This window comes from Montipora foliosa, chromosome 11 (assembly GCF_036669935.1).
Source record: "Montipora foliosa isolate CH-2021 chromosome 11, ASM3666993v2, whole genome shotgun sequence".
NCBI lineage: Eukaryota > Metazoa > Cnidaria > Anthozoa > Scleractinia > Acroporidae > Montipora > Montipora foliosa.
This window is the reverse complement of record NC_090879.1, coordinates 38711046-38727716: the sequence shown is the minus strand read 5'-3', so window position 1 is coordinate 38727716 and position 16671 is coordinate 38711046. Positions and strand designations below refer to the sequence as shown.

The following is a 16671-nucleotide window of genomic DNA, read 5'->3' as shown; positions in this document are numbered from 1 at the left end:
AGGAAAGCTAACATCAACAAAAAGTCCATCAATTATTAGCAAGCGTGTGTACATTGTTAAGTAAATCGGTGCTGGAGGTAAGGGGATGTGGTTAGCTTACGTTTTTCATGAGTTAGTATATAAAACCCCCTTTGGTTGTTCTTACGTCTATGCACTGATTTTAAGTGGTTGGGGTTAGGCATACTGTGCATGATAACCAATATATTCTCAAAGGTTTTGAAGTCACAATAACAAAACTAAGTCGAACCCCTGATTGCGTAGGTGGAAAAAGGAATTTTTTTCTACTGTTCAGAAGGCAATTTGCAGGCTCTTGTAAGTATTATTTACTTGAAACGATCAAATAAAGTGTTTGGCTTTTTTGCTCATTCCGTTTGTGGATATCCAAAAAAATCCAACTATCATTTGGGTATGGTCTTATTCAAGCCGTGAGTTCTTCAATTTGCGCAAGTAGTACATTAGGGTGAGGCGTTTCATTGTCCTCTTTATTGATTTCAGCGCCACTGACATAATCCTAAAGTTCGAACCTCTGCTTTTTGGGCCTTCCTTCTCTCTTTTCTTTGTTATATTCTTTGTGATGTGTGTACTTTTTCCTGTAATATTTTTATTTTGACTTTGGCGGGAAGATTATCTGCTGTGCTGGGTTGAACTTTTGTCCTGCTAACAAATTCGACTTTTTCTTCAATGTGACAAGTTCTTTTCTTTAATTAAACTGCAAATGTTTGCCTGTTCCAGTAGACCCTGAGTCGACCAGGGGATTCCTTGGCTCACCACGAGCATGGTTAATGCTGTGTTTGTGGCCAAATCAGTCATCACTTAACTCACAAATTCTTTTCCATTAGTGTCAGATTGCAACTTTATCGGAAACCCCACCATCCATGCCCGAAAACATGTAGACGTTCTAGGATTCTGGCAACTTTTCACGTTTCTATATGTTTGAGAGGAAATACCCACGAGTACTTTGCCCGAAGGATCTTCAACGTGAAGAACCCAGTTATGCTCCTTAAAACACTTACAGGTTAAGAATAAATCAGATCTACTTGCACATTGAAAAAGAAAACCGGATGCTTGAATTGGATTTATCATGGTTCTCTTGCAGTGACTAGTAATGCTGCCTTCTTCCTGGCGTAGTTTGCATAGCGAGGTAAAGAAAATTAATTGTAACTTTCTAGCAAATTTCAATCTAAGACGTTTGTACAAATTTCTGTTTTGTCTCTGTCACGGTGACATGGATCGAGTTTCTAAGGTTCTCTTGATAGAGTAACTACTTAGCCCTTATTCTTATCACTGACTGTACAGTGGGCTTTGGCTTAGACCAAGGGTGCGTTCGATTGACCGAATTCCGGAATAGGAATACATGGAATATAAGTTAGAAATCCTTCGTTTTTACGGAGATTCACATTAAAAACGTCAAACATCTACTAAAATGTGATTTTAAGCATATTTTCATTATCCTTGCTGCTTCCAAACGCACCACACATACCATTTTAATAATCACTCCTCGTATTCTTATTCCGGAATAGGGTCAACGGAACGCGCTCAAAGTTTGTTGTTGGAAGAATTAACTGCAGACGTGTTGTGGGGGTCCGCAAAGATCTTATAACATGCGTGGGCCACAGAGGGTCAAAGTTTACAACACCCTGTCCCTGTTAAAATGATTTTCAAACTAGGTCATTCTATTTTAAACTAGTTTGAAAACTATTTCACCTAGGTTAAAATTTTTTCACAATCACAAATGTAATCACAAATGTACGATGGTGCATACCGAAAGTAGCATACCGTATAATATGTAGTAGAAGTGCTATTCGGTGGGCGATATCTTTCTTAATTAATAGCCTGACATTAACACCGGGACCGTCTATGAAACGCCTCCGATAAATACTCAATAGCCGGTGGTTTTCAATCGGCATTAAAACATCTGAACATCTGAAAGGGAAACTACGGAAAAAGGTTGAATTTGAAGATTCCTCTCTTTGCCATGACGTCTCGACCGTACGTACGTACGTACGTCCACCCCTCCATGTATGCCAATGCGACCAGTATCATGCTAGTTTACGGCATACATCTTCCATGTTTTGATCAACTGACACCTATCAAAACAAGGTATCCGCTGACCAGTATCACGTGACCATATCGCAGGCTCAAGCTTAGAGCTCACCGAGGTCAGCTGTTTTTTTTTAAGTTGACGGCTGACCAGGTTCTGATTTTCGATTGGATTGCAGGTTAACCTAGGTTAACTCACCTAAATTTTAAACGTAAGCGAGGCTTAATTTTGGGCGCGCTTTCTGTTCTTCGACGCGGCTACACGGCCATATTACGTCAACTATAGTTCCTACCCAGTCAGCCCTTTTCGTGTTCGGGTGGAAAACGGTTTGGAAAATGCTTTCGTTCTGCAATTTTTGCTGGCTTCAATTCAGTTTGACATATCATGATAGCTGTGGTCCACACTGGCGGCTACGCAGTTATTCAAGTCAAGCATAGGAGGGATATAAACTTAAAGCTGAGTGTTTATTTTTAATTTGCTTAGAGCTGCTTTTTTCTCTGCATTGCAATTTTTGGCATATCTTTAGAAGCTCTGATAAGGTTACATGATGCCTGGAGGAACTATGCCTAGAACAGAAACGAAAGGAGAGCGAAAGAGAACGACAACGACAAAACAGAATACCAGTAATAGCTCATGCTTAGTGGAAGAAGTTATATTCCAACCTCGTTATACTCCACAAAATCTTTCCTTCGGCACAAAACCGTTTGTTACTTTCAAAAAGTGGTTTAATCGGTTTTTCCTTTGTTCAGGAATGAAACTCGATTTTTTACTGTCAACTTGAATTAAGTAACAATTATCTGTACACTTTTGGACATTAAGAAAATTTTCATTTTTTTCTTTTGCTCCAAAATGCGAGCGAACAAGTGCTTTATTTAAGTATTGGAACGGATCTTGTTTGAAGTTTGTCCTTTCTTGTTGCATTGCCGTATTTTGCCGATTCTTGTTCCAAGTCAGCCTTGCGTGTTTCAATGAAATACATCAAAATGTGAATGATCTCGTTTTCAGAGATAAAGTGGAATGAAGTACATCAGTAAAACTCTTTTTTGACCTCTAATTTTAGCGTGATTCCTATTCGCTGGCTATTGACAGTTGACTCTGAAATGGCTTTTTTTCCTTTCCATTCGCTCGCTTAGGATTAGACTACCTCACGAGAATCCCAGGAGAAAATGTTTTGGCGAGCGAAACGTGATTTTTCGTTTAAAACTCATGCGGCTCAAGAAAAATTATTGCCAAACTGGTGAATTGCAAAGTAAATTTCACTCGAAAAACCGATATCGTACTTATCGCTTCGTGATGCGATATCGGTTTTTAGCGTAAAATTTACTATGGAATTCACTAGTTTAATAGCCAATGAAAATTTCTATATGGCTTCTAATTTTAGCGTGATGCCTATTCGCTGGCTATTGACAGTTGAATCTGAAATGGCTGTTTTTCCTTTTCCATTCGCTCGCTGAGGGTGTGCTTGTTTTCTTTTAAAACTCATGCGGTTCAAGAAAAATTCATTGCCAAACTGGTGAATTTCAAAGTAAATTTCACTCGAAAAACCGATATCGTACTCATCGCTTCGTGATTCATAGTTTTTAGCGTAAAATGTACCGTGGAGTTCACTAGTTAGCCAATGAATTTCTCTATAGAAGAAAGGAAAGAAAATGATTTAATTATTAAAGCAGCAACCGGAAACATCAAAACGCGGACAATTCAAAACCTTTTATTTTCACGAACCCTACAGGCCGTAAGAATAACCAACCATGCAGGGAGCTGAGCTTTTAGCTCGTGGCTAAATCTATACATTAATGTCACTGTATTACAACATCTTTCCAAATTTCCGTCATATTGGACGTCGTTTACGTCATTTCTTATGAATACAATGTAGAGCCCAGTTGTCCCGCGGACACTTTTCCAGGAATTTAGTATTGTTTCGTAGAATATAAACAGCTCTGAAGAAATACCGGTAACAAACTGTTTCTTACTGTATTTCGTGTGCGACTTTCAATATGGCAAAATATGACAGCCAAGGGGTTCCGATTCTGGGGTTCCATAATCCGGCAGGAATGATTCTTTATCCTGAAGGTCTGTTCTCTTACTCGATGGGAAATACAAGAGCCAGAGACTTGACAGAGTTAATATCCACCTCCACACATCAACAGTTGGATTTACTGCTTTTGGCATCCGGTGATGTGAGAAATATTTTGTATACCGCGTCAGAAATGTCATTGAGGAAACCTCAAGAACGAGCCAAATGTTTGAATTTTCATCTTAATGATTACGACCCGACAATAGTCGCTCGTAACGCAGTTCTGCTCGAGGTCGCTAGTTCGATTGATCCAAATGTTGCAGAAGACCTTGACTTCTTGTGGAACATCTGGTATAATATGGCACTTTCTGAATCTGACTTTGACAGGCTTCAGAACATTCTTTCAGTCTTTGCCGAAAAAAACTTTGATGGTCGTGAACAGTGTATTCTTAGGTTTGACGATGTCGCCGTTCTCAAAGAGTGTCGAGATATATGGAAGGACTGGAGAGGGCTTGATCTTGACCTACAGAGTATGAAAGTAGAGAGAAAAAATTACATGGGGATCAAATTGGCACAAAAGGGATTCAAAGTTGAGAATCAGTGCCATTTTGTTCTTTCCCAGATGACGATGGGAATTACATCTTCTTATAAAGATACGACGACCAACCAATTTTACAAGGAAATAAAGCATTGGTTTGAAGAAGGGTCCACAAATGATGAGTCTGAGAAAGTAAACCCGACCTTGATTCGCCCGTTTGTACACAAGTGGAAGCAGCATTATTGTGCCTGTCCATTTGAAGGTTACCTTCCCTTTGAATCGTAAGTCATCAGTCGTCTAACAACACTAAAAAGCTCTTAGAGAGACTTGTATTATAAACTGAAACCTTCCACATCTACAAGCATACAAACAATCAGACATCTAACCACCCTAAAGTAAAAAGGTTTGTTGCAAACATGCCGACCAATTGCACCGGGCCTGGTATAGTAAGGCACAACATCTCAGTCTTCTCTTATCTTTTCCGATTCTCTAGAAAGGTTCTCCGACGATGTGGCTCGCTGACCGGTGCGTGTAAGGAGACCTTACAATTGCTGGTAAAACGCTACAGGCAGTACAGGAGTCACCCGTCTGCTTTGATGGTCAGTTTCGTTTTTGTTGTTGTTGTTGTTGTTTTTATTTTTTTTTTGCTGTCAGGTAATTTAGTTTGTCTTTTGTTTGCTCCTGTTAACAAAGAACGTTTGATTTGTCCATAAACTTCCCTTAAGTTTAAAAGAACTATTTACAAGGACAACAAATTTAAAAGTAAAAAACCGAACGTTTTCGACAGTAAGTCATCATCAGGGTTTTTTCGCCTTGTAAATAGTTCTATTAACGTTTCATTTGTTTTTCGTTTTCCCCATTTGGCTGATTTGACAACAACTAGGATTCTTTTTCACTCTCATTCTGGTCATTTTCGTTTTCAAGGGCTTAGCTTCTTGGTTTCATTCCAATTCTTTTATATTATGATGGCCAGACAATTTATTACAATTATTATTGTAAAAACAATGACTTCAAAGCATAAAGATGGCTATAGGCAAAGTAAGCCCGGGAGCCACTACTCATATTTTGCTAGCCCCGCACATAAAATGTCTTATGCAAGATTAAAATACTGTGGTAATGTTTTTTTTAAACATCATTTTCTTAGGTTACCCTTTGGACTGGCGATGCCTTAAGCTTGTGTACTAGTGGTTTGCCCCCTGAACAGTTGTTTGACGTAATCGATTCCAGTAATGCTGGTGATCATATTGGTTTGCTCAATGTTCTCGTTTGCTGCGCTCCTAGGCTAAAAATGTGAGTTGTATTTTATTCTCCTTTATTTTCTTCATTTATTTTTTTTATTCGGTGTTCTCTCTCGCGAAGTGGCGCTTTCGAATAAGAATGGAACCTACTACAGTACACCTTACGCAACTTGGCGATGTTTCAATGGATGGAAGTTTCTGAAGAAAAGAACGAGAGCGCCAGAGGACAGATTGAACGACCTTCGATATCGGTCATTTGGTTTGTCTAATTTGGAGCCTCCCAGAGTACCAGAAGACCGCAAATAGTTTTATTCAAATAACAGTGTTATTGTAAATGTGCATATATGAAACAATGCTAGGTGCTCCGAAGTTTTTGACTACGTTGAAACTCCTGGGAATTCCAAGTTTACAAAATTATCACACAAAGCAAGCTTTCTCAACCACACAACAAGTTAAATAGATTCAAGAGATATTAATAAGGCAGAGAAAATGACTTCCGAAGTCGGAAGCGTTCGAATTTAAGATCAATAATAAGCCAGAATCAAATTTTAGAAAGCAATATATTTATATTTTCTCAGGCCAGGTCAGTCGATTTTGTTCACATCGAGTATGCTATGGAGTAATGGCTGTCAAAGTATTGAAGATTTTTACAATCAATGCGTGGGTGTTCCATTCCATCTTCTACCAACTCTACTGGGTTTGAAGCTGGCCGTCGATCTAGAGCTGGGAAGCAGGTTCTGTATCTGTTGTTTACTTCAAACATTGCTATGAGAAAAAAATAATTTTACTGATTTCGTCAATATTGTCAAATTTTGTATTTTTGATTCATGATTTAGTAAACTGCCAGACAGGATGGAATCTTCTGAAGAAATTCTTTGCTGGGTGAAAGCGGAAGCTAAGAGATCGATCCTTACAATTGGTAGGTTACCAAATTCATTTCTGCTCTGTATTTTCCATTGGCGATAGTTTTCCCTACGAATAATCACTTAGTGGCGGAGGGGTTGGCGCAGTGGTAAGATCTCTGCCTTCCAACCCTAAGGTCCCGGGTTCCATTCCCGGTTCTGCCGAGATTGGAATATTTGGCGACCTTCTTTCCCGCTAAAGTTCACTCAGCTTTCCATCCTTCCGAGGTCGCTAAAATGAGTACCAGCATGCATGGACTGCTTAGAAGCGGCTGCAATTTGCGCCTGTATGTGCTTCCAGTCCGCTTGGGGTAAATTGATCATTGTAAAGTGCCTTTGAGACTTAATAATAAGGGCGCTATATAAATGCACCACTTTATTTTACTTTACTTTCCGTAGGCTATACTATGCGCTAATTTGTTTTCGCTTGGAAAGTAATTTCTTCCGAAATGCGGAAATTTTTGACACGCATGCATTTGGGATTTGGGATACCTCCACCAGGAACTCCTTCTCCCACCCCCAAAGTGGCTTAGCGGCTTCCCCGGGACAATGTCACTATATTTTGGGGAGTTACTATGGAATTCCTTTACCGATAAAATTATAGTTACACGAAGAAGAGACAATCTTTAGCCAGGCGAGTCGTCGAAAACTTCAAGATTAACCAAATGCAATCCATTTCTTTGTCGGTCGAGGTTTTGTCTATACATGCATCTAGTTGACTTTATTATACTCCCTGTAGCTTCCATGTAAACCTTGAACTTGTGGATCGCATCCCACTACGCGGGATTTAAATTTCAGCACTTGTCTTGCTTTTCTAAGTTCATTGTGCTCTTCAGTTGTCTTCGCAACTTAGAAGCCGAAAAGGAAGCCTTTTGTGAGAATTTGACATCTGCCGGCCACCCGTCTTCTCTTTTTCATGTTAATCTACAGCTTTTTGTTCTTCATCACTATGTTCCATTCTATTTTATCGTCATTTTTGTTCCATGAAGGTAACTAAAATTGGATGACATAGTCCCCTTGCAGGGCCGTAGGCAATAAAAGTAGTACATTTTAGAGACAACACTGTAATCACGCTTTATTTTAAAAAATCACAAAATAATGACTGAGGCAAGTGCCTCATACTGGTTACAGCCCTGCCTTGGAGCTTGTTGCCTGTTAAGCCCCAACACATTGAATTTTCCCGGCATTTTCACGCTACAATTGCAGCTTTGCAACTTAAAAACGAATATTTTGCTTAGTGTTTAAAGAGTAAATTAAAATTATCATTATGTTCTAAATGTCACCGATACCAAAGCTCTGGAAGCTAACACAGCTCCTGGACTATCATGGGTGCAACTTTAAAGGATATTTTTTCTTTTTTTTTGTGCTAATAATGCAGATAAAAACAGTGACATTCTAAAGGGCATACTACGGCTTTTAGAGCGATGCTTCAATTTACCGAATGTACCAGATGCTCAAGTATACGGAGTAACACTTTCCTCACCACTTACATTCCTGAGAATTGTTCACCAAATACAGCCACTCATTTCAGGTGGAGGTATGTGTTCGTGTTTATCCTAAAGGTGCGTAATTTGATATCATTTTGTTGCACCATGTTTAGCTAGCCTGCTTGTGATCGACACAGCGCGTTTACAAGAAGACAGTTGCCTTGGATTTTCCCACTGTATCGCATTTTTTTTGCTGGTCTCCGGTTTCCTGTTTTGAAACGTGAAAAGACCACGGATTGTTTTTCCAGTTTGTGGGGGAGAAATTTCAAAAAACCGAAAAGACGGTGGCCTTCACAGCGTGCCTTATGCAGTCTTCGGTATTAGATAGGTTTTCGGTTTTTAAATCCCATAAGGACCCCTGGCTTCCTAATGAAATGTTTCAAGATATTCCATTTTTTTGGATGTGAATCTTGTATTGGGATTTTTCGTCTTTTTTAGCCACTTGCATATTTGATCTCCTTGAAAGTGAGTTACCAGCTGACTTTCATCCCAAGTTTGGGCTGTCATGGAATTTGTTGAAAGCATCTGTTGGGAGTAAACAAGGTAACACGTTACTACTAACACCACCACCATCACTACAGTGGAACCCCGTTAATACGGTCATCAACTGGCCGAAAAGAATTGGCCGTATCGCATTTGCACTTTCAGAATTAACTTTTCTCTTTAATAAACAACAGGCCCCAGTTTGTTCAAAAGGTGAATAACGCTATCCACCGGATAAATCACTATCCATTGGATAGCGCAATTGGAAATTTCACTATTACTTATCCACTGGATAGTGAGTTTATCCGTTGGATAGCGCTATCCATCGTTTGAACAACTGGGGCCAGGAATGTAATACCACTATAACTACCACTACCACCACCACCACCACCACTACAACTACCGCAACCAAAACCACTACCAACACCACCCCCACTACAACTAACAAACTACCACCACCAAACCAGTCTTCTTCAAGTACAATGAGAGTTTACATTGAATCCTATGCGAAACCATTGAAATGTCCTTCGCGAATGGTTTTTTGACAGTATCACAGATTTTTTAGCAAGTGTCGTAAGACGGGGCATAATCGTCCTTCGAGAGACTCTGAACATTTGCACCTGTCGTTAAGAGGCAACAAGTTCATTTATACCCTCTATTATTTGTCCATGAGTCGGGTACTCCATTATGAAGCGGTATATAGGCGATCGGCAAAATCAACAGGGTCCAAAGGAAACAACAGACACGAAGAAGGGGGAAGATCTACAGAACTAGTGATTCCGATTTTTTTTTAGCTAATTTATGACTTAAAACGAGAAAATTTAACGTCTAAGAGTAAACAAATTCGTTATAACAGTTAATCGTAATTTGCGCTCTGTGACACTTGACCCTCGGTAAGAATAGATCACTTCCAATCATGGCAATCAATTGAACTAAAACATGATGTAGTAAGGGCCTCTAATTAATGGCAGTCAAATCCTGATCTTCGTAAAAGGATAAACAATAATCAGATTGTAATTCTAACATGTCTCATCACTCATGTTCAATTCAGAGCCTATTGTTGAAATACAAGTTTCCACCAAAATACCGCTTGCTCCTTGGTGCAAAGGAACGCCTCTACCCTCCATTTGCATAGCGAGGGACAGACAGCAGTTTGAATCAGTAGGATTCCAGGTATCCTGCTTTCTCATCTCTCTTGTTTATTGGAGCCATTTATTATTAATAATTGGTACTTATTATGCTGTTCCGGAACCACGGGGCGTAAGCTTGTCACTTAAGTCACTCGGGATCAACAAAGTTTCTTAGTTCGATCCTGTTTCTCGATTGTTCTTTGTTGTCTTTAAAATGTGACCCAATGATACCAACTTGAACAAAATGGGGATTAACGGCGTTTGGAGAGGGAGAAAGCAGGGGCTTTACCTAGGAAATTTGAAAGTATGAAAAGCCATTCTGAAATTCACTTATTTCGTATTCAAACGCTGTCCGTTTGAACAGTGTTCAATGAATTTGGTTGCAAACAGTCAGCCTGTGATTGAAAGTTGTTCTTTTGTAGGAGTGAAGGATTCACTTTAACTTTCCCAATAAAAGGCCGGGAAGACAAATCCTACTTAGAATTCCTAAGTTTTAATTTGACCCTTTCACTCAAGCATAGACTTTAGTATTTTTCAGCCGTTCGTCTTTCCATAATCATTCAGTTGTCTTCCTCTTGGTCTCAGTTTTCTTCGTCTTCTTACTTTTTAATCTTCTTTCATCGGTCCTTCTTCTTTTCCTTCTTCATATTTTTTTCTTTCTTTCGTATTTCTTAATTCTTGGCAAAGCATGGATTACTTTCCTTAATTTTTCTCAAAGGCACTATTTGGTCTGCCACTGTTTTCGATGGAGCCACCATATTCAGTGATTTACCACAGCTTACGATACGATGACATAGCGGATGTTGCAACATTTCATCTCTGCGAAAAAGACTGGAATCAGCTCAAGTCACGTGGTTGGATGTGGTTCTCTTCTTGTGAATTTTTCGAGGTCATTGAGTGTCACAAGATATTTCTTGGAGATGGAAGAGTTAAGAACATTGGACGCGTTGACCCTGTCCAAATATTTTGTTTGAATTCTGAGCAATCTTTCAACATCGTGGATTCAAACGAAAGTAGTGCCAACATTTTGAAGGTATAGACCGTATTCATAAATGGCAGCTAAGGAATTATTTATTCTTTTGTCTTTATGCTAATCATCCTCACTAACATTAGCACGAACAAAATACAAAGGAATTTGTGACGATGATTGACCCTGTTGATTGATGATGATTGACCGCGTTGACCCTGTCCAAATATTTTGTTTGAATTCTGAGCAATCTTTCAACATCGTGGATTCAAACGAAAGTAGTGCCAACATTTTGAAGGTATAGACCGTATTCATAAATGGCAGCTAAGGAATTATTTATTCTTTTGTCTTTATGCTAATCATCCTCACTAACATTAGCACGAACAAAATACAAAGGAATTTGTGACGATGATTAGCACAATAACTTTACGTAAACAAAATTTACGATGAAAGGCTTGTCCAGTTTGGCCTCGTCCAAAAGTATCCGGATATTTTTGAATTCGCAACTTTTTCTTCCCGGATACGCCTTCCGTCCACACGTCCGGGCCACACGTATCCGGCGAATTCGCTGGCGAATCCGGAACTTTTTGAATACGCTTTCCAGAGTGGATATTTTTGAATACGATATGAATCCGGAACAGTGTGGACGCCAAATCCGGAATTTTTTTTATCCGGATGACGTAACAAGATCGAGCCCAGTTGCTTACCGTGAAATTAATTTTCAAGATGGCTGGCGAAGGCTTCATGGCGCATGCTCTGTTACCTCTGTTTCCTTGAGGAGTCCTGAGTACTAGAGTTAATGCGGATACGTTTTGGATACGTGTGGACGGGCAAATTCGATTTGATTACGCTACGTGTGGATGAAAATATTTTTGAATCCGTAAAGAACAAGTTGCGGATTCAAAAATATCCGGGTACGTGTAGACGGGGCCTTAGTGTAAGAAACAGGTTCTTATGACTTGCAAGAATTGAAATTGATAAACATCATATCGCCCAATATGAAATGTGTACGGAAGAGCTAGGGAAAGGCAGAGAAAAATGAGGTAAGAAATTAGCTTTATTTTCCTGCAGTTTATCTTTGCGTGGGCCGGTGTAAAAATCTTAAAACGAGTCGGTTTGCAGATACCTTTAATTTGCATCAGAAAAGAAAAGATTTACCTTAATAAAATTCATTTCTGTGTTGGATAAACCTGGAACCTATTCCGGTGCGCAATTGTCCAAACATTTTTTTCTACAAATTTGGGCTTAACTTTAGAATACGCGGCTGCCGATTTATTTTAGCTCAGAGTTGTTTTTTTTACTAAGTTTCAATTAGTAAAATAGTCCCGAGTGACATATATCGTGACTTTAAGATCTTGAGAAAGTGCGAAAGTAAATTCGATTGCCTCATCTACGAAATGCTTTTTATAAAGGAGCTTAAACCAACTTTGAACAAACAGTCAGATTCAATCCGTGCGAAGTTATTTATATAGTTCTTTATAGCGTTTTGGTATCTTAACACTCACGCTTTAGCGTTTTAACCAACAGTCATGTAGATTTAATCCGTGCAAGTTATTTATATATTATTTTAATATTTTAACACTTACATTTTAGCGCTTGTATTTACATATTTTATCTTTGGACATTCTCACGTCTTAATTTGTACTTATATATGCAGATTTTATTCGCTTCTTTTACTACTTGAAAATGATCTCAGAGAGATCGAAACGTCGTTTTTTATCGCTAGTTTTTATTCTGAAAAGTTTCAATTTATCTGAAATATTTCTGAGAATTTGTGTGGTTGGTACTGAGGCCTCATCCTCAATGATGCGCTTCGAAATTATCCGTTGTTACCCCGGCGTTTTCGCCTTTTCTCACTAAAATGCGTTCCCGGAATCCCTGGTTGGGCCTGCACATGTGGCTGTCAATCCATCAAGTTCAACGATTACATGGAATTTCTGCGTATGAAGTTCAGATTCCTTCAGTAAGCAGGCAAAACTTGAAGTAAATACTAAGGATTTTTTCGTATCTTGATGGTAACACCGCACTCAGGGCTTTTTCCATGTACAAACTTTCTAACTAGTTACCTGTTTTGCCTTCAATATATATAAGGTTACCACAGCCAGCCGACAGCAACATTCACCACTTTCGAGCACAATTTTGAATGAGACTTTAATTTCTCGCCACCTTAGATTGCAGTGATCGTTCAATTAACAAAATTCAGGCGTGAACCCGCTACACTGTTTGCCCTTCCCCTTCCCAAGCGCAATCAGGGTTCTTCCTCGAGTGGAAGAGAAAAACTTTATCTTTGATTTTCGTAGGTGTTTTCCGGATTTTTAATGTGAATGAAAGGCTAAAAGACACGCAGGAGATGTGTTCAAATGAAAGCACCTCAGTGTGCATGGGGCCTTTTTGTGTTGTTACAAATACATAGCATCTACAGATACATGACTAAATACATAATATTTCAAGATATATTAATTAAAAAGTCTAGTTACATCATCAATCTTTTATCTATTAAATGCAAGCCCTCGTATAATCTTAGATCCAACTCAGGAATTCTGTTGAAGCCACCAGATGGGAAGATGCTTGTAACCTTGAGTGGGCGCGCATTCCAGGCAGCAGCACCGCATTTGTGGAATGAGCTCCCATCACAATTACGTACTATTCAATCTGGAGAAATTTTCAAGAAGTCAATTAAATCATTCCTTTTTAAACAATTTTTCCTTGATTAGTAGTAAAATGTATGAATGTTATATTGCCATTTAGACTTGTAATCACCTTTTAAATGGTATTACTTTTACGTTTTTAACTTATTATAAATATCCTAATTATTTTACTTGTTGATTTTAAATATCTTATTATGTAAAGCGCTATTGATCTTTTTATTGTAAATAGCGCTATATAAGCAACATTTTATTATTAATTTATTGTTATTATTTTTATTATTATTATTATTATTATTATTATTATTATTATTATTATTATTATTATTATTATTATTATTATTAAAAGGAAAAGCCGCTGTATCAAATGCGGCCCTGGATTCTCTTTTAAAACCAGTGGATAAAAACAGGTAGCGCATTCCGCAACTTAGCTGATACGTACGTAAGAAAAAGATCTAAGACCATAACTGGTTGTTTTAGGTTTATTGAGGGACAGACAAAATGATGATGTAATTTCCCCGTAGATCATGCATAAGTACAGCTAGTAGTGGTAGTAGTAGCAGCAGATTTTATTTGTACCACTGTACCACTGTGATCTTCTCTGTTTCGTTCTTTAGATCTTGAACAGCCCTTGATGGTGTCTCCGATCGTATAAATGTGGTGATTATCTGCGTACACAAAGAGGTTCTGTGTGTAATGGGAAATAGATTCCACAAAAGAGGGCCAAAAGACGAACCCTGTGGACATCCTCTTGTTTGCTCTTTCCACTCACTTTGCAGGTTTTGTAGCTTCACTCGAATTTTTCTGGGCTCAAAGAAAGATCGCATTAGGGTGATAGATTTGTATGTGACGCCGGATGCCTAGAGTTTCCTGATCATTAAGCCAGGGTGTAACGAGTCGACGCTTTGCTCATATCACTTGATAGTACAGTCACGCAGTCCCGCCTGTCAGCTGCTATTTTCCAGTCCACAAATCATGTCTCGCAACTGTGCTGTTTTCTGTATGCCGACAGTTTTTGATATAAAAGCATGGAGGTCCAAGGTTGCCGTAACTTGCTTACAAAGCAGTTACTCGAACACCTTGTTGTTGTTTGAGTTCAAGACAGTTATATGTCGTAATTACTCCGATCCATTCTATCACCATTCTTGAATACTGTACTGGGGTCCATTCCCCCGTCTTCCAACTGCTTGGCCATTGCTCCTTTTCGATTATGGTGTTAAACAGCATTGTTAGTGATGGTGCTATTCCTCTCGCGGATAGCTTTAGAATCGTAGGAGAAATTCCATCCCAACCAGTAGCCTTTGAAGGTTTCAGCTTTTTGAGTTCTTTTTCAACGATCTCGATCTGAAATCGGCTGAAATTAAAATGGAGGGACCTGATGTTATGCCACTGGAAGTGTCCAGGTCATAGTGTTTAAAAACACTGTGACCCAGGCAATGTCATCCTTTCTTTTGCAAACAAATTGGTTGTTGGAAAGAAACCAGAAAATTGGTCCGGAAACGATCTTATACCACTGCCGAAAGCTGGAGACCTAGGAAGAACGGAGAATTACAGGGGGATATGTCTTGTTGTATTGCTGAAAAATTGGTAAATAAAATGATTTTGAACAGAATCGGGTCAAAAATTGATAAACACCTCGGTCGGCAACAACAGCGCACATACTGCGCATTGAGACGACTAATTGAGGGTGTGAAAAGTTCTAACTTGAAAGGAGTTCTGGTATTCATAGACTTCAAAAAGCCTTTGACAGTGTACACAGACTGTGCTTACGACATTCCAGAAAAACTGATAGATGCAATTGGCTTACTTTACCAGGAGGCGAAAGCCAGAATCATAACGTTTGTTGGAGAAACTGATACAGGCAGAGGTTTTGCAGGGGGATACCTTGGCACCATACATCTTTGCTATCGTGCGGGCCCCAGTTGTTCAAAAAGGTGGATAACGCTATTCATCGGATAAATCACTGTCAATTGGATTGCGCAATTGGTTTCGCTATTACTTATCCATTGGATGGTGATTTATCCGGCGGATAACGCTATCAATCGTTTGAACAATTGGGGCCTGGACTGTGCAATGACACGAGCCATAGATGGGAGAGAGGAAGAACTTGGCTTCAAGATTGAGTCGAAGGAGGAGTCGTGGTCATCATCCAGTGGTCATAACTGACATAGACGTCTCTGACGACATTGCCATCACCAAAGAGGAGATACATCTTCACTCCAAGAAGACGGAAGCGATGCATTTCAACAAGGGAAGAGGAACTACCATCAAGGCAAAGAATGGTGAGGAAATAAAATCTGTGGACAATTTCAAATATCTCGGTGGATGGCTTGAAAGCTCTGCAAACGATGTGAAGTCCGAAAGGCTCTGGCATGGTCAGCTTGTCACAGGTTGAGGAGAATATAGAAATCAAATTTAGGAAGAAACATCAAGAAGCTTCTTTTCATTATGCCGCCTCTGTAGAATCTATCCTGCGTTAAAGAAGGGATACATGGACAGTCACGAAAGCAGTAATGGAAAAGAAATTAGCAAATAATGACTTTATAATGTGTCGATGTATTTACTGAGTTTGTACAACTGATTGGGAACTTAACAGAATAAGAAAAATGTACAGATAAAAGATTGAATAATTAAAATACAATTGTGAAATATATATCAAATGAACATGTACAAAGTAAGACAATAAATTTATAAATCAGTAGTCTCTAAGAATTGCAAAGGTTACAGCCATTACTGTTGTTGTTTAAAAATGACTTTACGTCTATTCTCCTAATGTTCTTTTAAAAAGATACCAAAATGCAGCGTATGGTATTTAATGTGTCTTGGCAAGATAAATTGTCCAACAAAGAACTATGTGGAAATTTGCCACCAGTATCACCAAAAGTGGGTTTCATGCAGAGGGTTGAAGCTGGCCAGTTATTGTGTTAGACACCCTGAGGAAGAAGCATCTAAACTAGTACTTTGGCAGTCTATGAACGTGAGAAGACGAGCTCTTACTGACCTATAGAGACAACCTGAAAAGCGATACTAGTTTGGAAAGCGCGGAAGAACTGAGCTATGTTGAAGAGGGAGACCGGGAAGAGGCGTGTTGAGCCAAGGGCGTGCTTTTGCTCGGCCATAGTAGTAGCAGACTAGCAGTAGTAGCAGTCATCATTTGCGTTTAAAAAACTCTCTCTTTAAAGATTTTGTATAGTCTTACCAGAATTATCAGAATGCAGTTTTTACA

General features: G+C 39.0%; 1 protein-coding gene across 1 annotated transcript in view; it reads left to right on the top strand.

Annotated features, from left to right (window-relative positions):
- Nucleotides 1-4035: 4035 nt before the first annotated feature.
- LOC137974814 (uncharacterized) overlaps nucleotides 4036-16671 on the top strand; it is a 28696-nt gene continuing 16060 nt past the window's right edge. The window contains exons 1-9 of the mRNA XM_068821806.1: nucleotides 4036-4874; nucleotides 5087-5192; nucleotides 5738-5883; nucleotides 6410-6565; nucleotides 6668-6750; nucleotides 8112-8270; nucleotides 8659-8763; nucleotides 9755-9876; nucleotides 10552-10866. Of these exons, the coding sequence (XP_068677907.1) occupies nucleotides 4036-4874; nucleotides 5087-5192; nucleotides 5738-5883; nucleotides 6410-6565; nucleotides 6668-6750; nucleotides 8112-8270; nucleotides 8659-8763; nucleotides 9755-9876; nucleotides 10552-10866 (2031 nt within the window). The remainder of the gene's footprint in view (nucleotides 4875-5086; nucleotides 5193-5737; nucleotides 5884-6409; nucleotides 6566-6667; nucleotides 6751-8111; nucleotides 8271-8658; nucleotides 8764-9754; nucleotides 9877-10551; nucleotides 10867-16671) is intronic.